At 53.5% G+C, this 27,601-nt stretch overlaps 6 protein-coding genes across 6 annotated transcripts; 2 read left to right on the top strand and 4 right to left on the bottom strand.

Moving 5' to 3' along the window:
* Positions 1–660: 660 nt before the first annotated feature.
* SMAC4_12950 (uncharacterized protein) lies at positions 661–4,508 on the bottom strand (the record flags this gene model as incomplete). The annotated part of the gene is made up of 1 exon (XM_066091182.1): positions 661–4,508. The coding sequence occupies one exon, from the start codon at positions 4,506–4,508 to the stop codon at positions 1,083–1,085; it is 3,426 nt and encodes a 1,141-aa protein (XP_065946126.1). The 3' UTR covers positions 661–1,082.
* Positions 4,509–5,182: 674 nt separating this feature from the next.
* On the bottom strand, positions 5,183–8,888 carry SMAC4_06524 (uncharacterized protein; the record flags this gene model as incomplete). Its single annotated transcript, XM_003345922.2, has 3 exons — positions 8,320–8,888; positions 8,150–8,226; positions 5,183–8,042 (listed from the first exon to the last, which is right to left on the bottom strand). Exons 1-3 carry the CDS (start codon positions 8,353–8,355, stop codon positions 5,183–5,185), a joined length of 2,973 nt encoding a protein of 990 aa, XP_003345970.2. The 5' UTR covers positions 8,356–8,888.
* A 1,637-nt stretch (positions 8,889–10,525) lies between these two features.
* On the bottom strand, positions 10,526–15,634 carry SMAC4_06525 (uncharacterized protein). The gene is made up of 4 exons (XM_066090466.1): positions 15,068–15,634; positions 14,813–14,995; positions 11,147–14,759; positions 10,526–11,088 (listed from the first exon to the last, which is right to left on the bottom strand). Exons 1-4 carry the CDS (start codon positions 15,233–15,235, stop codon positions 10,829–10,831), a joined length of 4,224 nt encoding a protein of 1,407 aa, XP_065946125.1. The 5' UTR covers positions 15,236–15,634; the 3' UTR covers positions 10,526–10,828.
* A 2,100-nt stretch (positions 15,635–17,734) lies between these two features.
* SMAC4_06526 (uncharacterized protein) lies at positions 17,735–20,889 on the top strand. The gene is made up of 5 exons (XM_066090467.1): positions 17,735–18,809; positions 18,874–19,031; positions 19,091–19,622; positions 19,676–19,841; positions 19,894–20,889. The coding sequence occupies exons 1-5, from the start codon at positions 18,540–18,542 to the stop codon at positions 19,983–19,985; spliced, it is 1,218 nt and encodes a 405-aa protein (XP_065946124.1). The 5' UTR covers positions 17,735–18,539; the 3' UTR covers positions 19,986–20,889.
* A 55-nt stretch (positions 20,890–20,944) lies between these two features.
* SMAC4_06527 (uncharacterized protein) lies at positions 20,945–22,485 on the bottom strand (the record flags this gene model as incomplete). Its single annotated transcript, XM_003345925.2, has 2 exons — positions 21,879–22,485; positions 20,945–21,656 (listed from the first exon to the last, which is right to left on the bottom strand). The coding sequence occupies exons 1-2, from the start codon at positions 22,025–22,027 to the stop codon at positions 20,945–20,947; spliced, it is 861 nt and encodes a 286-aa protein (XP_003345973.2). The 5' UTR covers positions 22,028–22,485.
* Positions 22,486–22,753: 268 nt separating this feature from the next.
* SMAC4_06528 (uncharacterized protein) lies at positions 22,754–26,427 on the top strand (the record flags this gene model as incomplete). Its single annotated transcript, XM_066090468.1, has 2 exons — positions 22,754–23,041; positions 23,119–26,427. Exons 1-2 carry the CDS (start codon positions 22,961–22,963, stop codon positions 26,425–26,427), a joined length of 3,390 nt encoding a protein of 1,129 aa, XP_065946123.1. The 5' UTR covers positions 22,754–22,960.
* Positions 26,428–27,601: the final 1,174 nt, after the last annotated feature.

Below are 27,601 nucleotides of genomic sequence, written 5' to 3'. Positions count from 1 at the left end.
TTGAGAGAGGGTTGAGAAAGGAGGATGAGGGATAGAGATAGGGGATGGGTGAGTGAGTGGCATTAATGAAGCTGGGACGGGGACAACTACGGTTTATATATCCTGCCATGGACTATTGACCGAGGTGTAAAAAACCTCTTTTCACAAAGTAGGTAGTATCTGGACTCTTTCCTAGACAACCCCGTCAATCCTTCTCATCCACCTCACTTCCTCTACTAAGTAAGACATGGCATAATGCCACGACCAATCCATCGCTCATCCATCGCTTGAAGTTGATGACAACCTCACCATAGGACCATAGGTGAGGATCGGAAAACTTTTGCTAGTGTGGCAGGACTGGAGAAGTGGAGGATGGGCAGGATTCGAGAGCGGAAGCCCTTCCCCGCTTGATTCTTCTATTACGTTGGGGGAGAACGCCCGTATAGTAGTATTTGATACCGACGGCGTTTTCGAGCGTTAAGCGAAGTGGAAGCCAAGAACAGTGCTGGCAGCCCTTGGATCCTAGCTAGGTTTCCATAGTTTCTTAGCAGCGCCGAGTCGATAGATCTCACTGTTTTACTCTTGGCGATATCCGCATGTACGAACGCCGACAAGAACATGACGGAGACAGACCTCGGAGACAACAGTGAGTGAATGTGTCCTTTTAAAGACCAGTGAGCGTGTATCTCCTTGCTTCAGGTACCTTTGCCTACCTAGTAAGTTAATTCCCCCTACACAAACGATTTCTAGAGCTAGACGTGGGAAAATCAAGTGTTGCAAAGACGAGCTCCCTTTTTCTTCTAGTAACGAGCGTTAAACGTTGCCTGGAGAAGTCTACACCCCAAGCCACACATGACACACATGCACCAAGTAGGAAGTCCGATTACCTCCTATTTCCAGCTATATACATACAAGTAGGGACCCGCAGACCGCCCCGTTTCTACGATACAGTACATAGATATCGCGTAGTTGTAGATAGATAAGCTTTCCATCCCAAGACATCCTGTTCTGTTCCGCTCCCCCGTGAAATCCCAATATGACCAATATATATACCGTTTTACAAAACGCTATTTTACACTACCGGTTCTTCTTCCTCTTCGCCTTTACAGGTCAGCAAGATCCTTCCACTTGACCCTCTTCTCCTTCTTTGCCTTTGTCTTCTTCTCTGAGGATGACAACGCCGACAATGCGGACAGCGCCGTCTTCGATAATGGTGGTTCAACGCCGCCGGCTTTTTCCTCCTTTGTCTTTATTTCTTGATTTGATGATGATGATTTTGTGGGTGTCTGTTGTGTCGGTGGTGTTGTTGTAGGTGGCGGTGGTAATGTCTTCTGCGCTTCTGCGGGTACTGGTGTTTCAGTTGGCTTGTTAGGTGTCCTTGATGAGCTTGAGATTGCTGCCTTCTTTTCTTCATCATTTTTTGCAGTAACCTTCTTCGACCTAGAAGAAGAATAAGAAGGCTTGGTCTTAGCCACCACCCCCGCCGTCGTTGCCGCCTCTTCAAGCACGACATTGGCGTTGTTCTTCGCAGCAAAACCACCACCACCACCACCAAACCACTTATCCAAAGCCTGCCTCCTAATCGCCTCCTGCACCTCACCAACCTTCGCATCCGCATCCCCCACGTCACGACCACTCTTCCTACGCTCCTTCCTTGTCGATACCTCCCTTTCCCTCTTTGTCGTCATCCCACCGGCGGCAGCGGAGGCCCTCCGTTCAAGTAGTTCCCGTCTAGTACTAGTATACTTGAATAACTTGCCCACTTCCTCAAAGGCCGGTTCGGTTCTCGGCTTGGTGGGGATTTGGATGGGAGTCATTAGCTCTTTGATGTCGAACCCTAGTTCCGGGTCCCGGAGAGCCAGGTGAAGCTCGCGGTCGCGGTCGAGGGCTTGCACGAGGAGGGAACCGATGGATCCGGATGGGTCGAGGTGGAGGAATTGGGTGGTGAAAGACCAGCGGCGGAAGGAGCCGTAGAGGGCGCCCCATCTTGTTGGTGGTTCTTCGGGCCCTTGGAGCTTGGGGACGTTTGGGTTGGGGGTAAACTCGGATGGGTTGGATGGGCTGGACTCTGACGGTAATGGTGGTGATGTTGATGATGTTGCTGATGGGGTAATTGTTGAGTTAGACTCATCCGAAAGCTGAGACTGGAACCAATCCCCCAACGAGGTCGGCATCTCACCATCCCGTTCGGCGGCGGCCATCTCTTCCATCTCCCGCTGGCGTTCCTGCTCTCCCTTGGCCATGCCAGCCATAACCTTCCCCCATGTCTCCTCACCGCCATTGGCCTGAATAAACTCGCCCAGCAAGAGATTTCTCAGAAACTGCACCCTCTCCTCATCCCCGAGCTTAAGTCTCCTCACCAACTTCTCCTTCTTCAGTTCCGTCTCGTCCATCGCCATCATTGCAATCCCCCTCCGCCGCATATCGGAGCTCGTAGCGTTGACCAGGTGGGCATACCGCCAGATGGTGCTCAACACGTGCGGCTTCTTTTGCCAAAGTGCCATGTCGAAGAGCATGTCGCAAGCCATAGTATCCAGCTTCAACGGCGGCCGCGGCTTTTCGCTGCTGCTGCTGTTGCTGCTGACGGCGTTGTACCTCTCAAACAGCTGGATGAACTCGACCGCCAAATCCAGCTTCTTCTGCGCCTTGCAGTGGGCGAGTATGGTGTTGACCGTGACCTGGTCCGGGTACGCAACCAGCTTTTTGCCGGTGAAGATCAGATCGAGCAGCTCGCGGATCTCGGCGAACTTGGAGTAGGACCCGAACACGTGGATGATCTTGTTGATGACGTCGATAGACACCCAGTTCCGCTCGCCGCCGCCGCCGTAGAGCTCGTCCTGCTTGGCCAAAAAGGTGGGCACGTCCCATCGCAGCTGGACGGCGCGGTACGCGTCGTGGGGAGCCATTTCGTTGGCGATCATGCGCGGGGTGCCGTGCGCGTTGAACAGGCCCCTGTCGTTCATGGCTTGCAGGACGTAGCGCTTGACTTCTTCTGCTTCGAACATGCGCAGGGCCAGAATCCAGGTGCGCAGGTTGGGCTGGTACCCGCTCGTGGCCATCAGGTATAGAACCCAGTTGAAGCGGTACAGCGAGCGGGTCTTGACGGCGGCCTCGGCGAGGATGTTGAACACTTCGACGTCGAGCTGCAGCATGCGTCCTCTTTGGGCGTAGTTGAAAAGCGAAAGCATCTCGGGCCGCCAGGTCTCGCCGCCGCGGGTCATGTAGTGCAGGGCCATCTTGAAGGCGGCGTTGGAGACGAACGGGGCGGCGCTTTCGTCGTTGAAGACGGCGACAAGCTGTTGGATGACGGCCATTTCGTGCCGGCCGTGCTCGGGGTAGAGCTTGGAGGCCAGGCCGGACGGCATGTGGGACTTGATCAGGGCGTCGACGTACTCCTCAAAGGTCTTGCGGGTCCATTCTTCCGGCTTGGGGAACTCGTCGGCGCGGATATTCACGTTGTAAGGCGCCCGCGAAGAGGGTATGCGGCGGGCGGAAACGACCACGCTGGGTGCGGGGAGGGAGAGGTCTTCGCCGTCTACTTTGCCGTCCCAGAGCACCTCCTCCGTGTCTCGGGTCCGGGAGATGATGGTGACTTTTCTTGTCACGCTCAAGATCTCGTCGATTGCGGTGTTCACCGAGTGGTGGTGGCCGTCAATGATCAAGTACGGGTCGTCGTCCTCAGTCCCTACCTCATAACCGGCGTCCCCAACCCTGTATAGCACCATCCCGCAGCCGGTCCGAGACTTGATATCCCACATGCTGTACTCGCTGTCGGACAATAGCCGGGTGGCGGTCTCGCGGGGTATAATCACCTTGACGGTGTCGGCGAACTGCTCGGGCAGGTGTCTGGGTGTCCATTGGAGGAGGTTTCGGAGGGTGGCGCGCCAATCTACCCGGTTGGTAGACTCTCTCGTTCCCAACAGCTTCTTTTGGCGGGCATTGTCCTTCATGTGTGTCCTCACGCTCCCTCGTGCCTCGTACTGGTCGGGATATTCGGTAACGGGTCTGACGAAGACGGATTCGAGCGCGGGATGGGCTCGGACCGGAAACTCGGCTAGACGGTTGACCAGACTGGGGCCTCGAGCTCGCTTAGGTTTGGCCGGAGATAAATGGTACTCGTAGTCTTGGACGTTCCATGCTCGTATTTGAGCTTGTTGTTCTTGAGCTTCTCGGGGCGGTGGTTGTGATGATGCTCGTGATGGTTCTGTTGGTGTTTGTTCGGCGGCGGGGGCGGGGTATTCACCAGAGTCGTGTACCTCAGTAATAGCATCATCCTGCCGGCGCACCTTGGGTTCGGCCTCGGCCTCGAACTCGTCTTCGTCAGGGTCAGGTTGAGACTGTTGGTCGCAAAGAGGCGGCAACTTGGGGCTGTGGTGGAGGGCGCGAAGAGTAGATCTGGTGGTGGTGGTGGTGGTGGGAGCTGCTCTAGCTGCTAGTGCTGGGGTACACTCCCTAGGAATCAGGGAGAGCCCGCGAGCGCCATTGGAATTCGACAAGACTCTCCATAGCTGTTTGACTCCCAGGGACATTGGCTATAACACGGGCATTTCCGTACGGCGCTTTCCTCGCGGCCGCCGTGGTTGATCGTGGTTCGGAGTTGTTGTCGCGTTGCGCTGGTTTCGGGGGTGGTAGGGTACTGCTACTTCGTCTGCCTATGTGGTTGTCGCGGGATTTCGGTGATCGTAGTCAGGTGGTAAGTATGGTCGTATTATCAATCCCGTCTCGGTCGGCTATGTAGACTCGGAAAAAGGACCGTGGAGAAGATGCGTGGCCAAAGAGTGACTGAAATCGGAAAGAGTTGAGAGGTATCGGCGAGCACGGGCCACTCTTGATGTTCTTCAAAAGCGCGGGATGCTTTTCAAAAATTTGGCTCAATTCCGTCTCCTCCATCGGGCCCGGTCCATTTTCCCCACTTTCTCCCGCGGGACTTGCAACGGCATGGGCTCGGCCTGCGGTGGATTCGTCCGGACATCACGGCTTGTCTCCATCACTGCACTTGCCAGTCAACAAACCCCCTTTTTGTTCGTTCAAGATTCATAGTGATACTAATAGAGATATAGTAACCAAAAAAAAAAAAAAAAAAAAAAAAAAAGACTAACGCATAACATGCTTCGCTCTTAGCACGCTGGCTGGCTGGCTTTTCAGTACACTGCACTAGATATTACCTCCTCGAGACTCCCATTAGATTACCATTCACCAGATATTACCCCGAAAAGATATCCAGCACCCCGGTCCACTGTCCACCCCCCTTGGCTCTCTCCTCCCAATACCCTTCCTTCCCGCCCTTCAACTTCCACACCTCGTCGCCATCCTGGCCCGTAGCCACCTTGACGAACCACTTCGGCTTATACTCCTCTCCTCTCTCCTCCATCTCCTTTCTCCTCTGTCTCTGCGCCTCCTCCAGTTTGACCTTCCACTCCTCAGCAGAATCCAAATCGCCTTGCTCGTGGAACCGCTGATCGGGACGCAGCCTGCTGTCCGTAGGCGGCAGCTTGCCCTTCTCCAATGGCGTGATCTCGTTGAGCGACGCGGCGAAGGTGGTAAGACCGTACGTGTTCGCGGCGTTGGGAACGAGACTGCCCGCCTTCCAGATCTCCTTGCCTCCGGGGGCCGTCTTGAGACTGCTCGTCCAAGTGCCCGTGAGCGTCTGGCCGGTGTTGGACCCATCGGGCCCGAACGTCTCGACATGGACTTCCTCGCCTCGGCCACCGAACATGCCCTTGGACGAGCGGAACTCGACGACGGCCTTGGCGCCTGAAGTCTCGTTGTTGACGTTCATGCTGCCGACTGGCTCGACGTACTTCTCGCCGTAGACGACGTTGCGAAGGAAGACGGTGGCGATGTGCCAGCTGTAGAGCTCGTCGGTGCCGTCGGGGAGATGCAGGCTCACGCGCACACGGCCTTCAGTAGTGATTTCAGCGCTCTTGCCCCAGAACTTCTGGGAAGGAGCGGGAGACTGGGAGAAAGACCAGAGAGCACTGTCGGCTTGCACGGCGAGGCGGACAGGGCGGTGAGACACCTTCTCGACAAGCACTCTAAACCCGCCGGGCACTTCGTTCTCGGAGCGCACCAGTTCGTAGGTCTCACCCAATAGAGGGTTGAAGGGCTTGCGCGTAGCACGCTCCTTGGCACGACCGTTGCTGAACTGAGAGACAGCAAAGGCAGTGACATACAGAAGACGCTCCTTGGCGTCAGTCTTCTTGGCAGCCTCCGTGAGAAGTTGACCATACTCAAGCTGTTCCGCCATGCGCTGGCACAGTGACAAAGGTTCGTTTGCAGAAACAGGCATACTGATCGTACTAAGATCCTTGCCCACGTTCTTGCGGACGAACGCGATGAGACTGGGAGGCGGCACCTTGGCAGCAGGAATAGTCGTACGCCTGGTGACCGTATCTGTGATAGGCAATGGCGCAAGAGACTTCGGCTTGACGGGGAACAGACTGTCATGGTTCTCTGTACCGACACCTTCAAACTCCTCCTCTTCCTCGACCGAAGAAACTGATGAAGAGTCGTGAATATCGACCTCCTCCGCGTCTGAGCCAGGCGTGTCCTCTTCGCTCTGACGAATGATCATAACTTGGTTCTGTCCCCCGGCGCCCGTCTCACCAGCCTCAGCGTCAAAGAACTCATCAATAGTAGACGTAGTAGACTCGTAGCTCTTTCTAGATGCCGCGGGCATCATGTTAGGGGGCATCATCTGCGTGGGGAGTCTTCGGCGCTTATTCTTAGACAGCAACTGTGAAAACTCCATGACAACAGAATCCAAATCGCTCAAGAGAGCCGCGCAATTATCGTAGGTGTTCCGTTCCTCGCCGGCGCCGCCATTAACGGCCGTCGCACTGGTTGGCGACGGCACCGCCAGCGCAGTTCCATTCGCCGCCTGAACGCCTGGTTGCGCACCCGGGGAAGCACTGCTGGTCTTGCGCTTCCAGAACGGCCTGCGTGGTTCCGTTGAGGGAGTGAAATAGGTCTCTGAGTCCTCCGCAATCGTTGGCGTATTAGGTGAGAGCAACGAGGCCTGACTCACAAGAGGCCCCTGCTTCTCGGCAGCCATATCCTTAACCAGCCGTCTGAGAGCATCTCTTGTTCCTGCCATTCTGCTAACCAAGGACTCAACCTGCGCCCATTCTCTTTCGTCCTCCTGCTGTGCGCTGGGTACGCTGGTGGAGGGTCGCGAAGCCGGTCTGTCAACGCCGAGGGATGCGCCGTTGTTGAGGGTCTCCAGACCGCGGGCAATGCGACTGGCCTTTTCCAGAGCCTTGGCCCAGTCGTTGAATTCCTTCGGACCAGACGCTTTCAAGTGCCAGATCTCGGCGCCAGAATCGATAGTAATCTCGCGCCGTCTCTCGTCAGCGGCAATGGCGGCCAAGCTCAAGGGGATAGCTCCTCTCAGGGCAGACGAGTTGCGGTTGTGATAGTATGATAGCGTGCAGGTCGTGAAGTCGAGGGAGAAGAAGCGCCTGGCAAAACCTTGGCCCTTCTTGCGACGTCTCTTGAGCAGTACACCGACGTGGTAAGTGGCGCCCGGTACAAATCCGCCTTCGCTCCTCGCGTTCGAGACTGCACGGCTGCGACCACCGGCGACATGGCTGTGTAGACTATCGACCGAGTCGGAGTTGGCGGCGCCAATTCGTGGAGTAGCACCGGCTCCAAGACTTGTTCTGCTGGCATTGGAGCCGGACCCTGCTTGTACGGTAGGCAGATGGTGGGCAGTCTGGGGTGGAGCGCCGGTCGGGTATGTCAGGAGGACGAAGGTGGCCGTCTTGGACGTCTGCTTGGAGAAGGTGTTGTCGAAGACGAGACCGTACATGCCAGCACTGGTGACATCGTATGTTCCCACTGTAACCTTGTCGGCCTCGCATTTGCCGTGCCATTTGATGGGTATGAAGCCTTTCTTGGCGAGCTGATCTTGCGCTGTGCTGGCATCTCTCCTGAACAGGCCTGTTTTTGCATCGGAGACGACGGCCTCGGTGGGCGGGTTTTCGGGGGTGGCGGTGGCCTCGAAGGTCTGGGAGCCGGCAGCTGTACCGCCAGTTCCTGGGTGCTTAACAATGGCGAAGTTTCTGTGGTTGTGTTGGTTTGCAATGGTCAGCGAATTGTTCCGAGCTGGAGCGAGTCGGTGAAGAGGGACGAGACGGGGAGGTGTTATGGGATTTGTAGGTATTCGTACATGGACTTCTTGTGTGGTTGAACACTCCATGATATCGTGTGGCCTTCCTCGACCTTGACCCATCGCACAATGTAGGACTATAGGGGGTGAAGAGTGATTCGTCGGTCAGCAACTCCCATTCGCAAAGTATATATGTAGAAGCTTAGCTTGGACATGGTCAGGGAGCGTACCTTGCTGTGAATCTCGAGCTGCTCGATGCCCGCCATGGTTGTAGACTTGCGATCAGGAGCTTAAGTGTCGTACTATATATGGCCGCGTATGCAGGTAAAGGGTATAGCTCGGACGAATCGTCAATGCGATAGTGAGGATGGATGCGGAAGTCGAGGTCTGATCGTGATGCCCTGTAGGTAGGTGCAATCGGTTGTAGGAGGTTCGAGCTGTTTGTTAGTGTAGCCTCCCTGCCTGTCCGCCTCTTCAAGCAGTCGCGTTGAGGATTGCAGAGTCGGAGACGGAGGTTCCTTGATCAATGGATGGGTTGGTGATGGAAGCGACCCATTAGCCAAAGATCCAATGCGGTGTTATGGGACTAGGGGTCTTGTTGATGTTGTGCGATCGAAAGGAGGGAAAAGGTGGTGAAGGTCGGGGAGAGAGGTTGGGACCACGTTCGGTTCGGGGGATGTCAGCGGCAGCAGTGGCAGTGACAGCGCGGACAGGCAGTGCCTTTTCGGTCAGACAGCAGGAACCCGTAGACGGTACCTTGGAGCGGAGCCTTGGAATTATCGTAGAGGTACATCCAGTACTAGTGTGTCTGTTAGTTTGCTACTCATAGAATGTCGTCCCAAAGCTCAAAGTCAATAAATTTAGCTTGGAATGGCTCTGAGAGCAATTTAAAGGATTCTATATAGTCTGCTCAAAGCAGGAGCACACTTCTAGCATAGAAGAAAACCACTAGGTTAGATAGAAAGCCACCTAGCAAGTCAACTCAAGGTTTCAAGCTAACACTAACCCAACCACGGGCAGTACTGGAGCAAAGTCCACAACTAAGTGCGCCCTGGCAACCAACAGGGGCATTCCCTTCTTGCCCGTCTTGCCCGTCTTGCCCGCTCATCAATTGTGTTCAGGAACTTCCACTTCAGAGTTCAGACCGCCTGCTCTGTGCTGGTGGTTGCCGGCGCTGAAGAACATTCCACCTCAGGGTCAGGGGGAAACAAAACAATGGAACCCACCTCACCTCATGGAACCCTGACCGGAGCTCCCGCCCCGACAGTGGGCAATATGGAATCGGCCATTTCATGCAACCTCCGATTGCCGTCCGTCGCCGCCCGGCCCGCTGGCCTTACCGTTCTCACGGCTTCCGGGGGTTTGTACATTGCATCTGCAAATCTCGCACTGAGAAACATGGCATACCGTGATGCATGGCCACCCCAACGGCCCTGCCACGTTGGATGGCAGGTTGCCTAGCGCTCAGCCTTATAACAGCACAGCTTACACTACATGATCCTATGGCTTTCATTGGTCAGAAATGGGCTGTTAAGTGTCGGCAATCTCGGCATTTGTGCTGTCATCTGTCATCCTATGTTCGGTCTTTTTGCGCCCGTTTTGTTTCCGAACTTTCGAACGGTTCGGTGTTTTGCTGGGACTTACTATCACCGAATTTGACCACATGTCTTTTTTATCTATTTCTAGTAGTTTGATAGTGATTGATAATTTGCTAGTCCTCCTTTCCACGTATAGGCACGATGAGGTCACGAATTGCTTTCGATGGACAGAGAAACCTGTTGGAACGACTTTCTCGGTTACCTATTGCCAAGGCATCCGATGTCTTGAGTTGTAAACGAGCATTGGCACATCAAGACGATGGAACTTCGAGGGTAAGGAAACAATGTCCAATCATTCCAAGCCATGCTAGATATGTACAGTGGTCCTTTTTCTGCGAGGCGGATAAAGTAACTATATAAATCGATAAAGTAATCGTGTCTAACCAAAAGGAGCTGTACCTAGCACTTTGGCTGTTCTGGACGGCCATCAGGCATCAACCATTTTTGTCAACACCACTGCCGGCGTTTTGAAAGTGCTCCGGAAGCATACAATGAGAGTTGCGATAATTCACTTCTATTTCTATACTCTGCGACCGTTTTGGTGAAGTTTTTTTTTTTTTTTGGCGAAAAGCGCCGATGGAGGTATCCATCCGCGTACGACCGCGCTCTTAATGTTAGTATGAGTAGCAGCTTTGACACCCCGATACCCTTGAAAATGAAAGGGGAGGAAACGATTAATGTGAGACTCTCTTTCCTTGGAAGAGGAAGCACCGATTTATCTCCCTCAACGTCCATTCAGTGTCGCTGTGGTTGTCGTGGTGGTTTTGTCTTTGTGGCCCCTTTTGGTTAGATACCACTACTTTATCAGATCACAGTTACTTTATCTGCCTCGTTTTTTTTTGCAACTCTTCATTACTATACTTCAAAACTTACGTTGTTCTCCCTGTCAACCATTCAATAACCATATCGGCTTTTTGGTAAGGTCTCATGATCCACTACCCCAATCTGATGTAAATACGTAAAAAAGTCCACCCCTCAATGAACAAATGCGCTGCCTCTTCAAAGTCCCCAGACAGAGAGAACGAGACTGTTTTCCATTGCAACCCGAGACCCTATGAACAATCAAGCGAAAACCCATCGAAAACCCAGTCCGTTAATTGCAAATCACGGCCGCATCCGTGATCCCAGACAAGTAACAACACTATCTGCCTCCTGACTGCTGCTTCAACATCTCACTCTGGTACCGGAGCTTGAAGCCGTTGCAGAGGGCTCTAACATCTGGGTACTGGCTCTTCATGAGCTCGAACGCATGAGGGATGACGCGCACAGGCCAGGCGTTGACTCGCGAGTTTCGGCTGGCCTTGAAGCAGAGGAAGAAGTAACCGGGGTGCTTGGTGTCGATGCAGAATGCGTATGTCGACCGGTTGGGGTTGGCGTCCATGTAGGTGGTGAGCCATTTCTCTGTTAATGATGGTCAGCATCTGGGTTATGAACAAGATCAATGAGCAGTTGAACTTACCAGTCTCATTACGGGAGCCCTTCTGGAACTTATCGCACTGCATGAGCTCATCCACCTTCTTGGCCATGGCCTTGACGTGGTCCACAATCAACTCGTCCAGATCCTGGTATGTGTACTTGCCCACGCGGAGGACACGGCCGACAGCGAACTCATTCTCCTTCTGCAACTCGAGCACGTCGACATGCTGGAACACACCATCCGCCACCTTCCAGGTGATGGCGAGGTGATCGTTACCTTTACTAGAAGGTCGGATAACAACCTCGCCAGACGGCTGACTGCCCAGATACTCCTCGGCCTGCGTGCTGTTGAAGGGCTTGAATAGAGGATGGTTGACCACTCTCTGTGCACGGCCCGTGGTCTTGTCCTTCTCGCGAAGCTCCTCCCTGTCCTCATCCTCCCTCCTGTAATCCCACTGATCGCGACCGTGGTCAAAGTGCCTGCGGAATGGTCGCCTCATTTCTTCATCCCTCATTGAGAGTTTGCTCACAAACTCCTTGCGGTTGAGATCAATGAGCTTGGCCTGAACGACTTGCCCAACGTGGAGCACATCCTTAATGGAGTGGCGATACGAAACATCGTGAGACTCAATGCGTCCCTCAATGCCGCAGTCCAGCTTGACAATAGCAAAGTCATCCTTCACTACGCGAACATTGGCCGCCACAATCATGCCCTCGCAGAGCGAGTCGCGGTTCTCACCGGTGAGCATGGTGAAGACCTGGTCAACGGTTAGGCTCTCAAACTTCTTGCGAAGCTCCTCGTACGGAACCTGCAACTCAGCCCGGATAGTCTCGAGAGTTGCACGCTTGCGCTGTTGGTACTCGCGTTCTAGCTGCTCCGCATATTCCTCTAGGATGAGCTCGTTGACCTTGTCCTGCTCATCATCCTTGAAGAGCTTGCGAACAATCGCACCAGCACCGTTCTCGTCAGTTTCGGCCTTGACATCCTCCTCGTCCAAGCCCAATGCATCGGCTGCCACCTTCCGGGCAAGATCGTAGTCCTCAGGATGGATACGCGTGTTGTCTAGCGGGTCGGACTCAGGGTTCGTAGGCTCGTACTCGATGAAAAGGAAACTGGCGCAGTTGTTCCACACGCGAGGGCCAAGGACCGGAAGCTTGTGTCGCTCGGGGTCACCGACAAGCTCGTCACGCGAGGTGACAACGCCGCCGTTCTTGTTGATACCCTTAATGAGCAGTTGTGCTTTACGAGGACCAAGACCAGCGACATAGGGAAGAAGATGCGCGGTATTAGCGTCCTGCATCGCCACGTTGATGTCGACACCGACGAGGTTGACCATGTCGACCATGGCCGTCTCGAGGTGCTTGAGCAGCCTTGCTTGAGGAAGGTACTGCTGGTAGGGGTGAATTTGAAGAGAGGTGACATCCTTGCCAAGGGCCGCATACTCCTTCATGGGGTTCTGCATATATCTAGCCAGAGCAATGCAGTACCTGGTCATTGGGTGGAGGCTCGGGTGATCTGAAACCGCACGAGGGCTGTCCTTGTACAACCGGGCGACCTCATCGTTGATGACAATCACCTCGAGCAGGTCAGAGCGGTACTCGTTTGTCTCCGGGTCATCGTACTCAGGGCCGACCAGTCCCTTTTCACTGACAAGACCCTCAACATCCTTGATGAGACGGTGTGTGTCGGCTGAGAAACCAGAGATGCCAATAACATCAGGTTGCCGACGCCTGACTAGCTCAGCCAAAGCCTCACGCTGACTCTCATCACGAGCCAAGTTGGTAAAGGTGCCGTGTTCGAGGATCCTTCCATCTTCATCCATCGAGACCCAGGATACAGGTTCACGGTTGGGGTCGCCCATGCCATTCGACAGAACGAGCACACGGGGAGTCGTGCCGATAACCATACCTTTAGGCTTGTAAGGGGCTTGATCCAGCCTCTTAAAGTAGAGCTCACGGCAGGTTTTGAGCAGCTCATCTTGGCACGCCGTCCGCAAGGAGTCTTTCACACCCTTGACAATGACCTTTACCAGCTTGTCGAAGGCCAAATCGATCACCTTTTGACGTTGCTCATTCCACTTGTCGGCAAGCTCGCTGAAGTTCTCCGAGGCAAAGTCACTGAAAAGTTGTTGCCTGAATTCCTTGTCGTTTTCCAGCGAAACCTTGATTTCGATGAGGCCCTCTTCCTCTGCCTTCATCATCTTGAGGAAGAGCTCCGGTCGAACCGCAAGATCGGCGATGCTCATGTTTTTGAGATACTTGACCTCGTAGTAAGGATTCGCCTCGTCGATCTTGCGTAGACCCTTATCAGTACGACGGCAGCTTACAATACCCATGCCGTAGAAGTTTTTCCTGAAGTGCTTGCGCATCCGAGGACTGGCAAACATCTCTTCGGCAAGCATCTGGCGAGCGGCGTTGATGACCTGCTCGCCGGTCGGGAAATCAGCGTCTACCAAGGCGTCGGCGAGATCATCCGGTAGTCTTGAATCGTCTTCTGAGGTCACCTTCTTGCTTTCGCGCAGAATGTTCTTCGCAAGACGATCAGGCGTTATTCCGAGTGCCTGAACAAACTTGTAGGCACTGGATCGCCGAATGCGTTCAAACTGAGCTGTCCTGCCACCGGCCCTCTTGATTTCACGCTGTGCGCTATTATCGTTAGCAGCAAGGTCCTTGAGCTCCGCCGAGTACTGAAAGTTTAGGTAATCTTGGAGATCCTGGAGCTCCTCAATGGTCTGTGCTTGGCGTATCATCTCTTCAAGGGTATCGTCTCGCGTCTTCTCCTTCAGCTTGTCGTAGGTTGACTCTAGCGCGTTACGCTTCTCCAGGAAAGACCGGAACCTAATGTCGAGATCCAGGACCTTCCACAGGTCATCTTGGGTAAGGAGCTTCTCGGCGTCAACGGTATACTCAGGGGCGTCGGGGTCATCGCGGCGGTTCGGGTTGCGCATCTTCTTGGCGTGGATGAGATAGTCTCTTCGGTGCTGGAAAACATAGGGAACCTCGACGCCGTCAATGACGAAGAATTCGAGGACCTTGCCCACAGCCTTGTTGAACGGGCCGTGAAGCTCACTAGAAAGACCCTTGCTTGGTAGCATCAGGTTGCTGATCCACCGAGCCTCTTCCTTGAACTGGTCGGACGTCATTTGGAGATTCTTGAAAGCCTTGCGATCGAGCTGGAAGCGCTCAGGCTCGTCGTTGAACCGAATCTTGTTGTCGTCGTCGGTAAGAAGCTTCTCCTTGAGCTGCGATGGCTCGAAGACATCCTGCAACTCGATATCCTCCTTTGTTCGCTCGGCATGCTCCTGCTCTTCCTCCAGCTGCAAAGCCCATTCGTAGTCTTCGCCATTGCCGAAGATGGCATCCATATCCTCGAGAGCATCCTTGTCGAGGCCGGTTGTGTCAATGTTAAGGCCCCTATCCTTGGGACGAGCAACCTCCTCGTCTTCTTCGCGGTGTCGGCGTTCTTCGTCATCCTCGGGGTAATCGTCTTCGATGAAGTCATCAAACTCGTCCGCTTGAGGGCGGCCGCTGGGACGGCCGTAGCCTCGATCATCGTGCTCTTCGTCTTCGTCGGAGAAGATCTCGGCAAGACCGCGGCGTTCAGTGGGGCGGTGGTCATCCCTATGACCCCGTTTCAGGCGCTTGAACTTGGTTTGCTGGGAAAAGGTGAGCCGACTGGATGATGTCACCGGTGCTGCAGGAGACATACCTGGGGTTGTGGTTTCCGCTCCCACTCAGGGATGGCTTCGCCAATAAGGTCGAGATCCTCTTCGTCAAGCTGCTCCTCCTCTTCGCGCTCCCTACGGCGCTTCTTTCTCCTCCGGCGTTCGCGCGCGTCGGAATCTTCAGCCTCGTCCTCTTCATCTTCGTCTACGATGAAACCTTCGCGGATCTGCAAGTGATGGATGAGTCAGCGTGTTTCCGGTTGGAGGTACGTTGCAGGATTGGACCAGAGGCGGCGTACCTTTCTGGCCTCTTCCTCATCTTCGTCATCTTCCTCCTCTTCGCTGGAATCATCAATATTGGGTCTTCTTCTCGGGCGGTCGCCGGCCTCCTCATCGAAGGACTCATCATCCTCTTCGTCATCGAGCTCGGCCTCGCCGTCAATCAAGTCGCGCATGCTGTTGCTCATGGTTGCGGTTGGTCTGGGTGGCGCAAAGTGGTGTGTAAATGGGTGTGTTTTCGGACAACTCTCGACCGCCTAAGAGGGTCGGAATTGGAAATTGAAGCGTTTCGATGGAAGCAATCGTCTCTGTTGAGCTGCCGATGAAAAAGGAAAGAAGAATACGGGAGGAAGTTTGGTGCAGAGCGAGGTGATTTGGTGGGAAAAGGTGTGGTTTGCAACTGAGAGAGAGGACTGAGTTGACCGTGACTGCCCTGAACCTCTTTGGACCGAAGGCTGCTACTGCGTGCTGGTCGCTCCTGGCCGCCTGCCGCCAGTTCACGTTGGGGCACGCACGTCAATGGGCCCGAATTTTTGGAGCGAGACGGCCAAGGCCCGGCCACCCGCCCCTGTACGCTCCAACTTTTTACGCCACGCGCCACACAACGCGTTCAGCCTCGCCAAGGCCCAGGCCGTAGCAAGTAGCAACTGCAATGAACTGTCACTGCTGTTTCCTCTTGGAAACTCTCACCGCGACTCGCCCAGCATTTCAATTTGGACTGAAACAACACATGGCATGGCCCGTGCACGTCATCAACTTCGAACGTCGAGAAGTTGAAGATATCTCCAGTTACCTGACAGCCTTTCAGTTTGACGAACCTGTTCATCAATTTACCACTTCTCTTATCAGTACGCCACGATGTAACTTCATGGCTTTATATGTCAGCTTCTGAACTAGGCGAGCCCTGTTATTCCTCGACCGTGGCAGTCGGATACACCCAAGCAGTCTGGAGTTCACCCAGGAGTGCCCACAATCAACATGGCAATTGGTGCTGAACCTATACTGGACAAGACGTTGTATAGTCAAGAGTGGTCAACATATCATCGGAACATATGATGCCGTGAACAGCCACCAACACCATCCACACTTAAGAGGGGAGCTGGCAACGGAGCTTTGGCTATGATGTTAGTGCACTGGGCATGTTCATGCGAAGCCATCACGCCGGCCTACGAACATCTCACCCGGCCTTGGACTCTGGGGTCCGTATGGTTCATATACCTGAGGGACGTTCATGCCGCGCATCATGGAACTCACCACTTGACTAGAACCGAGTATCTCTGGTTTCAGATGTTCTTCGGGGTCATGATCCCCCAGCCATCCGCGCTTAGAGCCACCATTTGGGAACCACATATCGAGCCAATCCCTGGCTTCATTCGGACAACAGCCGACTGTTGGTTCTGATGAGGCCCAATCACAACAGTGTTTTGCTTTATTTGGCATCTCATGGCGCGCTTCTTGAGAGCTCTGGGGTTGTACGAACTTGGCGTGCACTGTGCTTGATGTGCTACGGTTAGGCTTTAAGTTGAAGATTGTTTGATCATCAACATGCTGCTTCTTTCACTGACGGACATGAGAGATAGCGATGAGTATATGCATCTCGGGTAAGGGAATCACAAGAGCTTCACATCTCTGCGGCCTACTGGAGATAGATTGTGCTCAAGACGGCAATATTCATATGGCTACTTGGGAATAGCTTCGTCAGGTCTCTTACAATGTCCGCACTGTATCAGGGGGTGCTCTTTCGGCGACAGGTACCCCCCCCCCCCCCCCCCCCCCCCCCCCCCACTACGGTGTGTGCCATCCCCGGATTCAGAACCACATGCGACAAACACCATCCCGTTTTGTAGGGTTTGATTGTCTGCAACTCAAATCAATGATTCCTCCCCGACGACCTCTTTGCTTCACATGATGGCGCCATTGGTTTTGGTAAAAAGAGACCACTCAGTGTTCTGAGAAAGGCATCATAATGTCTTGTTTACATTGAAATATGAAGTGTTCACAGTAGTGCCAAGCTCTTTCCATCACCAGGAAGCCTTGTGCTTGCTTTCAGGGATCGACGAGATACATACTTCTGGGTCGCCCCTCCTTTGTCCGCTAAGACCAAACGTTCCCAGTCCGCTTAAATCCGCTGTGTCTTTTGCTTAAATCCCCTGTGCCCACACCAAAGTTGCAGCAAAACCACCAAGAGGCACGAGCCATTTTGTGACTTCCTGTGCCATCGACATCACTACTGCAATGCTCCACGGTATTAAATACTCACCTTCACTAAACCACAATTGGTTCCCGTGAACTCTAGTTCGGAGGTTATTCTAAGTACCCAATTTAAAGTAAGGAAATGAAGCCGCTTCATATAAAATGGAACGCCTGCAATTGAAGGCCATTCCGTCGGCAGGCTTACAAGTATTGGAACACCAGTGTCCTGGTTGTCTCCGTTCCCAAAATCGTTCCCAATACCGCTGATTGCGCTTCCAAAACCCTACGGCGTCTAAAGAACTTTTGAGAAGTGACAGAAGCCCTCAATCCTATCATCTTTCTTGCATGGCCAATGAAAGACCTTCGTGAATGCTGGGCTTGGGACATACAGTGGATTTAAGCGGACCGGACGTTCCGCCAGTTGATCCCTGCACTGGACTGTTGTGGGTTGCAGTGACGGCGTTAGTGAGAACCGCTGCACACCACTGTGCCAGTGCTGAGCACTATCGCCGGCCGTGCTCTGTTCTGGGCTCCGTGCTGTCTCCTCCTCTTCATCCTCTCATCACAGCCGGACCCCACCTTGAGCCCAGACTGTGACGAGAACAATGGACGGCGAGACCTGACGGGACCCAGCGTTATTACCACCTCCCTCTACCGGCCTGTACACTTTCAACCTCTTTCCCATCTAAATGTTGGCCTAACCTTCGACTCGTCTTTTTTTCTCTTCTTCACCGCCTGGGCTAAGGCTTCCCCTCTTCGAATAAATCCCCGCCAAAAGCGATTTGTCTCTGCGATCTATTCTAGCGTCTACTTCTAGTCTTGCCGGTCCTTCCCAGTCAGCTGAAGAGCGAGCGCGTGTTTGTCCGACTGTTGCACTGGACGACGACATCAGAGGGTTATTATCATCACCCAACTGCATACCTCTCGGCCCCCTTTTTAAACATCGCTTCTGGTTTTTACGACAGTTTCGAACCGATTGTCTTGCCGCTCGTCTGCTTCTTCGGCCCCCCGTCTTCGGGTTGACATCAACAATAAACAGAAGCCCGATCCCAAGCACTGACATTCTGGCCTGACGGTTGTCAACCTCGGAATCCACACCTCATCTCCGTACGAGTGGCGTATCGCATCGCATTGGGCTTCCATATCTGATCGCCTCCTCCCACCCTCACTCATTCCGGCCTTGTCTTGACTATTCCCAAGACACCCAAATATAGAAAACGAGAGCACCAGCACTTGCGCACTCTTTCCGAACAAAACCGCAACAGAAGAAGCGTATCCGATTACGCTTAAACCTACACCATGGCCGACCCATTCGCCCCGCGCTCCATGAAGCGCAAGAACGTCAAAGGTCTTGCCTTGGCTCCCGCCGCCCCCAAACCCCCTCCAACTGCCGAGACCTTTTATAAGGATAAAGACGACGACAACAATGCCCAGCTAGAGATTGGCATCGAGTTCAACCTGGATCTCAGGCCTGAGGATCTGGAGCTGATCAAGGAGTTGGGAGCTGGAAATGGAGGCACCGTCAGCAAAGTCAGGCATATCCCGACAAATACAGTTATGGCTCGCAAGGTATGTGGGAAAGACCAAGGTTGCCCAGCTTTGCGGTGTAAGCTCTGCTAACAACCATAAACAGGTCATCCATGTTGAGGCCAAGAAGGAGATGCGCAAGCGCATCGTCCGCGAGCTTCAGATCATGCACGGCTGCCATTCCGAGTATATTGTCACCTTCTATGGCGCCTTCCTCAACGAGCATAACGATGTGATTATGTGCATGGAGTACATGGATGTTGGGTATGTTGTCTCCTAGACCTGGTGCTCTTTGCGCATAGATACTGACCAAAGCTATGCAGTTCGCTCGACCGCATCTCCCGTGTTTTCGGTCCCGTTCGTGTCGACGTTCTCGGAAAGATCGCCGAAGCTACACTCGGTGGCCTCACGTATCTTTACTCCAAGCACCACATCATGCACAGAGACATCAAGCCCTCCAACATCCTCGTCAACTCGAAGGGCCACATCAAGCTTTGCGATTTTGGTGTTTCCGGAGAGCTGGTCAACTCTGTCGCCGACACCTTTGTGGGCACATCCACCTACATGGCTCCTGAAAGAATTCAGGGTGACAAGTACACGGTCAAGTCCGATGTATGGAGTTTCGGTTTGTCGATCATGGAGTTGGCAATTGGCAAGTTCCCGTTCGCTAGTGATCAGCTTGGGGATGATGCTGAAAATGCTCCCGCCGGTATTCTCGACCTTCTCCAACAAATTGTTCACGAGCCAGCACCGAAGCTACCCAAGAGCGACGCTTTCCCACAAATTCTTGAGGACATGATCCAGAAGTGTCTTTACAAGGAACCTGAGAGGCGACCGACGCCCCAAGAGCTCTTTGTAAGTTGTTTCCTGTTGTTCCTTTGCGATAGAGTTACTAATTCCGAGTTCAGGATCGCGATCCCTTCGTACAAGCGGCAAAGAGAACCCCAGTCGACCTGAGAGAGTGGGCTTGCAGCCTGATGGACCGGGATAACCGCAAGTCTCATCTCCAGCCCCAACTCTCTCCGACAACGCAAGAACTTTTAAGGTCCAGCGATGAACCTACACCCACTTCAGGTGAGATTCCCATTCTGGGGACTATGGTGTCACCTCGTGACCAACATAGCAGCGTACCAAACCGACCCCCGCCACGCAGCCGAACAGACAGCGCTGGCCGCACAGGTGGACCGCCTATACATCCGGGACTGGGAGCGCGAGTAGCTACGACTGGCTCTCAGCCCAGGTACCCGCAGCAGGCGCCTACTCCTCCTCCGTCCGAAAAGCGACCATCCATGTCGACCGGCCATTCGTATACTAGTTCCTCGTCCTCGACCCGATCGGGCTTCGCCCTACCCATCCGACCGGGGCCTCCGGGCCAGCCGATGCCGCCGCCGCCCCCGCGAAGACAGCTTACAGCGGAGGAACTGCAGAGGGAAAGTCGCCGGCAAGCCGCAATGCAGCAGCCTCCAACCGGCCGATTTTAAAGTTGAGCGTTGCCTGTGGTGGATCAGTTGTCGTACTCGTATGAGAGGGTGTTTCTTTGCATAAATAATATTCAAGTCCCCCTTTTCTTTTGTAGCTGTGCACTGTTCCCTTTATCCCCCTTGTCTTGATTTGCGAATACGTTGACTACCTGAGAATGCGCTTGATGTCGTTGATGCACACGCCTGAAGACCGACGGCCTGGTAGAGATGTCGTTGGAGAAGTCGGCGGGTCTACCTGGACTGTGCTGGCACACCTCAATGGTACGAAATGGCATATTGAAGAGCAGAACTAGGGTGCTGGCCAGATAGGCAGATATGGTGTGGACATGGGTTGGGGTTGATTTGGTTGGGTCACATCTTGGTTTTTTACAGGGAGGGGAAAAACGGTGGTTGTGGTTATTTGATCTGAGGAAAGTGTATGTGTGAGAAATTCTCGATCCATATCTAGCCCGAATAGTCGGGAAGGAATATGCCATGTCCGTTTTGCATTTGCTGAGGAAATGGGTACTGTCTATGATGGGGTATCTGGTTATCTCAAGGGCACGAGAAAGTCATTTGTTCACAGCTATTCAAGCAAAAAACCACCTAGAACTCTATTTTCGTCTGAATATCATCCATCACGTCCATCTGCCTTTTGCCTCCGGTGAAAAGTCTACAAACACCATTCCTCCCGCGTCACCCCCTTACCCTAATACCCTACAACAACCCCTCCTCCAAAACCTCAACCAACTGATCCAATCTCTCAATAACCAAGTCCGTATGTTCATGATCCACCAGATGCCTATTCACATCATTAACCAACAACACCGTCTTGGCCCCCGCCCTTCTTCCAGCCGTCATGTCATCAATACTATCCCCCACCATGATCAATCCGCTCGCATCCGCCACTAACTCCCCTTCCTCCGTCTTCTTCAGACCCTCTTCTGTACTCGTACTTCCCCCATTCCCATTCTTTCCTTGAGAATCAGCATCCTCATGTCCCTCCTCATCTCTCACAGGCACACCCGCCCCCTCCCCCCTCCCCGCCCTTCTGGTCAGTCCCCACGCCTTAGCAATATGCAAAATCCCCGCCGGATCGGGCTTCGGCGGGCGAAACTCCCGGGTGACAATCGGATGGAAGACACTGCCACTTAAAAACTTTTCTAGCAGGTTATGCACGGGGGCATCGAAATTGCGGGTGCAAATGCCCTTTCGGATCCCCCGCGAATCGAGGTAGGTCATGAGGCTGACAAGACCGGGCTGCGCAACTTGCGAGGCCATGGCGTCCCGCTCGATGGACCGGATGGATTCCATGGCGGCGGCTTGCGCGGAGGCGGTGGGGAGGGAGTAGATGTATTCGAGGATGTCAACGGATTTGGGGATGGAGAGGGATTGGCGCATGAGGGAGAACATGTAGGTTTGGGGTTCGCTGGAGGGGGTGTTAGTGTGAGTTTAGATACGAGGGCTGAGGTGAGTAGGTGAGGAGGTTGGTGTTGATAATCTGGTGATGTTCATGGAGGGTGAGGTTTGGGTTTAGGGAGGGTGGGTGTGACTCTTTGTTCTCAGATATGGATGATGGGGTTGTTGACGAGTGGTGCAACAGATCTTTCCAAGTGAAGCTGAGTTATTCCACACAAGAATACACACATACCATAATGTCCCATCCATATCAAAGACCACACCTTCCAGCTTGCGCAGCTGAGAGCCTGAACCCGTCGTGAAGGGCTCTTTCAGCGGCGCAAAGAATCGTTTCGAAGTGTTGTTGGTAACCATGTTGCTCATCATAAGTGTCCGACGCATAAAGACGGTTGAGACTGTTGGAGGTTTTTGCTGAGTGGGATATCTCCCAGAGGCTGGCTTATGAAACCGGGACCAAAGTCAGTCAACCAACACGGTATCTGTTTATTTCAGCTCTCTCGTTACTAATGTGGTTGAGGCGCCAAGGCTGGAAGTCGTGATAACTAGCGGGCACCAGTGATGTTTCAACTTTCGACTTGCCCTGGAGTTTTGACAATGACTTATCGCCGCTACGTTATCATTACAGCGCATTGCCGCCTATAACAATTGTTAACAGCTCGAAGTTCATCAGCCCCACTTCACCGCCAATAACCCTGCTGTTTACTGACAAAAGTACCTATTCTAGTTAGGTTCAAACTTTGTTTACTCTCGGGGCTGCAACGTAGGACGTCATGAGAATCTTCAATCCGGTTGAGGGATGAAAAGACAACAGAGATATACATATCACAATCTAACATATGATGGACAAACTCCGAGTCCGGACTCCGGATCATCAGGGTCCAAGACAATCGGCAAGTGCTACTTATCTTGCTTCACACATACACAGCATGGCAGCATGAATGGCAAGAGCGAGTGAGCAGCGGGACAACCAACCGCTGGCGCCGGAACGGGTCATGAGCTGCTTCATCCTTCACTTCTTCAACCAATCAACTTCATCACCTCATGGGCGCCAAGTCGCCGCCTTCACCGAACCTGCTCGTCACTTTCTATTTTTTCATCTTTCAACATCAGAATAGTTCCCATTGACTTCTTTCCTACCTAAGAACCATACCTATCCGCCCCTATTGACTAACCCTATTGCGCCGTCGCGATCGCATTTTACCTGCTTACCCTCCTTCGGTGGGATCAACCGAACAAAGACAGCGCCGAATATGCGCTTTAAGAACCTGAACCGGGAGCGCAAACCAACTTGAGAGTGTCGTTACCATCATCATAATGAGCTCTCCTTCCCCGTCAAACAACACACCGCCCTACCCTCAAGGTCCTCCGGCCGGTCGCAGGGCCTCTAAGAGAAGCGTTCGTCCCACCTCTTCTACCCGCATGCTCCATATGTTTTATCCCGTCTGCGGCTCTGACAGGTCTTGAAAACACAGAAACTGCGCGTTGGAACCTTTATTGAGCCCTCCACAGGCGAGCAATCTCGACGCACTTTTACCCTACGGCTACCACTCCGGAGGAGAAGTATACAGGCTTCTCTCAACGGGAATGGCGCGTCCGCGAGCACGGCCATATTACCCGTCTTTTCGGACCAGGAACAGTCCATCTCAGAACGCTCCCGTGCCGCGGCGCACAACCTGCGAGCGGGCGTGGTCCGAGGGTTCCGATGGCTGAACTCCCCCACGGGCCGCGGAGTGCTCAAGTGCACTCTGGCCTACACGATCGCAAGTCTAGCCACGTTCTTGGCCCCGATTTCCGACTTCCTCGGCAAACCGGACGGCAAGCATGTAGTCGCGACCATCACGGTCTATTTTCACCCGGCGAGGTCCGCTGGCTCCATGATAGAGGCTATTCTCATTGCTATCGTTGCCGTGGCCTACGCGCAGGTGGTTTCCATCCTGTCCATGTGCACCTCGGTTCTCTTTGGCAATGTCTGGGGCAATCCTGCTCTGGCCCACATCCTGGTTCTGGTTATCTTTATTGGTGGCGGGTTTGGCTTCATTGGTTGGCTTAAGCAGAGAATGAACAACCCGCTGGTCAATGTGGGCTCTACCTTGGCCTCGCTTGCCATCATTGGTGTTGTCACCAAGGAAACGGCTGTGCTTACCAGCGTCTTCTCCAATCAGAAGATCATACAGATCCTCAAGATGCTCGTCATGGGCATCACCATCACTACCCTGGTCAATCTGCTTGTCTGGCGCGTTTCTGCCGTTCACTTGCTCCGAAAGTCCATGACCCAGACCTCCGCTGCCCTGGGAGATATGCTTGCTATGATCACTCATGGTTTCCTCAGCGGAGCCGAAGATGAGCTCCTCTCAAGAGAGTTCAATGCCGCGTCAGCTGCGTACAAGTCGGTATACCCGCAACTGACTAAGAATCTGCGTGAGGCAAAGTTTGAGCGGTACTTCCTGGGCCAGGAAAAGATATACCAGCTTGATAGAGCGGTTGTCAAGTCTATGGAAACCCTCGCTCAGTCCATCGGTGGGCTCAGAAGTGCAGCTAACACACAGTTTGCCCTACTGAAGGAGTCATTCGAACAGGCCGACCAGCCACTTTTGTCACCCAGAATGCAGCGGACGGCATCCACCATTCTCAAAAGTGGAAAGGACCGGTCATCGGTTCTGCAAGCTATTCGGGAGGCTTCTGACGAAGGTGATGATGATAGAGTCCTACCTGGCAACAGACGCCGCTCTGATGTGTCTATTGCACCCTCATTCCGCAATTCGGGCGAGATCTTCGAGCTTTTTATTGCACTCTTGGGACCTTCTATGAAGTCACTAGCCTACACGCTCTCTGAAGTGCTTCGCGATCCACCCTTTGGATCTGCCCCGAAATACGAGATCCTGATTAATGACCAGTTCCGCCAGAGTCTTACTGATGCTCTGGGTCTATTTAACGATGCGAGAGCTAGAGCCCTCCATGAGTTGTACAAGTACCTCGAGATGGACCGGACGAGATCGGAACAGATACAAGCTGACTTTGAAGAAGTTGCGGCAGCATGCGGGCACTTCAGTTTCAGCCTGCAGTCCTTTGCGGAGGAAATGCAAAAGTATCTGGACGTGCTGGATGACCTGAAGCATGAGAGCCAATTCAAGAGGCGTAGCTGGCACTGGCTTGTCTGGTGGAGGAGCAAGGATCACCATAGTCGGTTCTTTCCTGCCTTGCCGTACAACCAGGTGCCTGAGGAGCAAGAGGGCTTGATCAAGCCGATCAAGAAGACAGCCATCCCCAAGGGCATTCCTGATTCGATGGTCCAACGGAGGGATACGTACAACTGGGAGGCAGCGAAAGACCAGTCGAGTAGGGTCGTGGCGACGCTGTCCCAAAAACTGCTTCGGTTGATGAGGAGACTGGCAAGAGACGATGTTCGCTTCGGTCTCAAGGTCGGTATTGGTGCCATCCTGTGGGCAATGTTCGCCTTCATTCCTCAGACGAGAGACACCTACCAACACTGGCGAGGCGAATGGGGCTTCCTCTCCTTCATGATCGTCTGTTCCATGACCGTGGGCGCAGCCAACACTACTGGTTGGGCTAGGTTCCTCGGGACTATGATTGGCGCAGGAGCAGCCTACGTGAATTGGAACGTCACCCACGGCAATGCTTTGGGGCTGATTGTCCTCGGCTGGCTGATGGCTTTTTGGAGTTTCTGGATTATGATAGCGCGCGGCCAGGCTCCCCTGGGGCGCATCACCTTGCTCGCCTACAACGTCTCAACACTCTACGCATACTCCCTCTCCCAAAAGGTTGACGACGACGATGATGACGAAGGCGGTTCGCATCCCATCATCGGCGAGATCGTCCGACACAGGTTCATTGCTGTTACCGCCGGCATCCTCTGGGGCCTGATTGTCTGCCGTGTGATCTGGCCCATCTCGGCCCGCAAGAAGTTCCACCAAGGTCTGAGCATGCTCTACCTGCAAATGGGTCTGATCTGGAAGCGCGGCCCGCTCGCCATTCTTCTGAGAAGCGACTGCAGCCGCTCCTACCTCAAATCCGGCGAGATGACAGCCCTGAAAAAATACGCCGCCCGCCTCGACGCCCTCCGCGCCAGCGCCGTCTCCGAGTTCCAGCTCCGCGGGCCCTTCCCCGCTGCCCAGGCCAGCCGCCTGATGCAATGCGCCAGCCGCCTGCTCGACGCCTTCTACGCGATGTCCCTCGTTACGCAACGCAGGGGCCATCTGACCGAGGGCGAGCGAGCCTTGCTGCTGTACACCGCGGAGGAAAGAAAAGCACTCTGCGATCGCATCTGCCACGTCTTCCAGGTCCTCGCCTCCTCGCTCATGCTCGAATACCCCCTCACGGACGCCATCCCCTCCGTTTTGGGGCAGCGCGACAAGCTCCTGGCCAAGATCTTTCTGTTCAGAAAGGAACACATGCCTTCCCGTACCCTGCAAAACCTCAACACTGACCGAGACCGGGCCCCAGAGTCACCTACAGCTGCTGGGCGAGCTAACAGCTACGTCACAGCGGCTTCCAGTCTCAGTTTCGGACCTACTAGTTTCGGCCAGAACACGGGGAACGGGAGCTGGAATAATAGCTTGAGGGGAAGCATTGATGAGAGCTTGGAAGCCAGCAGTGTACACATGAACCCTTTGGCGCACGTCACACTGGAGGAACGCGATTATGCCCTGCTTTATGCTTATGCGCTGGTGACGGGGCAGGTGGCGGAGGAGTTATCGGAGGTGGCGAAGGAGATTGAGGGGCTGTTTGGAGTTTTGGATAAGGAGTCTATTCTTCTGCAGTAGTAGCCCTTTGTTTCCGTAGGGATTTGAGAAGCGGGTTAGTTACGGGCCTGTGGTATGGCATGGCATAGCGTGGCGTGCGTGTTTGCTCTGACTTTCTTTCTCTCGGTCAAGGAAGGGCTATAAAAGGTTACGAGGCTGGAGTGACCGTGGCGTGGGGATGGCAGGGGAAGACAAAAGGTAGGACGGACGGACAGACAGTTAGGTATTCGCTCTGCGGTTTGAGTCTGGTGTATACTTGTATTGTCTATAGGGTACCTAAAAGAAGCCACCTTACGTATGTAGAAATTTCTCAGTTACATTTGTTCATGTCCGATAGATGGCCAGCCTCTTTGCTGTCTTCAATTCTTCAGGTCGCTATTCCGTTCACCTAACTTGGAATTATAGACGTTCCGCCGTTGGATACTATAGATAATAAGTTAATAAAGCCTACTTCACGTTCTATATATGGTAAAGTTCGAGGCTTTAAACCCCCGGGGAATAGCTAAAGATGGATACCTCTCTCTTCACCTTCTCGCTACCTTGGGTTTGTTAGGACGGGGAAGAAACGAACAAACAAAATAAACAAACAAGCAAAATGCTTATTAAAAAAGCACAGAGCGTATGCTTATAAGTAGATACCTGAAGATCCTGAAGTACTTGAAGTATGCTGCATGTATATTACAAGTAGTTAACCAAAACCGAAAAGCACGACAGAGCGCCAGTGTCTCGTAACCTTACAGTTTCCAGCCAAAGACGTAAACCAGTCGGCCATTTCCTCGCTCACTTATTCCTTTCAAGTATTGCGGTATGGATGTCTTCCTGTTATCCCTCTTGCACCCCGCTCTGCACTCATGAGCAATCATAATCCGCCCACTATAGTCTAGATGTATATCTTGGGCTGTTGGGCCGACTTGGACTGCTTTTCGCCGCCATGACGTCCGAGGTTGCACACTGGCCCAGACTGGCTCAGCATGCTGTAGTCTCGGTGTCGTGTAACCGGTTATCGTATCTGTCTATCCATCCTATCCGTCCATCCTATCTGTCTGAGAGACTGGGAGACTGAGACTTTCGGGATTTCAGATCACGACAACACCTACAATACCTGCAGCAGGGTCTCAGACCACGACAATGCATCAAGTAAAAAATTGATTAAGTAGAATGTTTTTTCGCATAGGTCTTGGAAGAAGAGGAGAGA

This window comes from Sordaria macrospora, chromosome 2, assembly GCF_033870435.1.
Source record: "Sordaria macrospora chromosome 2, complete sequence".
Classification (NCBI taxonomy): domain Eukaryota; kingdom Fungi; phylum Ascomycota; class Sordariomycetes; order Sordariales; family Sordariaceae; genus Sordaria; species Sordaria macrospora.
Note: the sequence above shows the minus strand (reverse complement) of the source record. Positions and strands in the feature narration are given on the sequence as shown.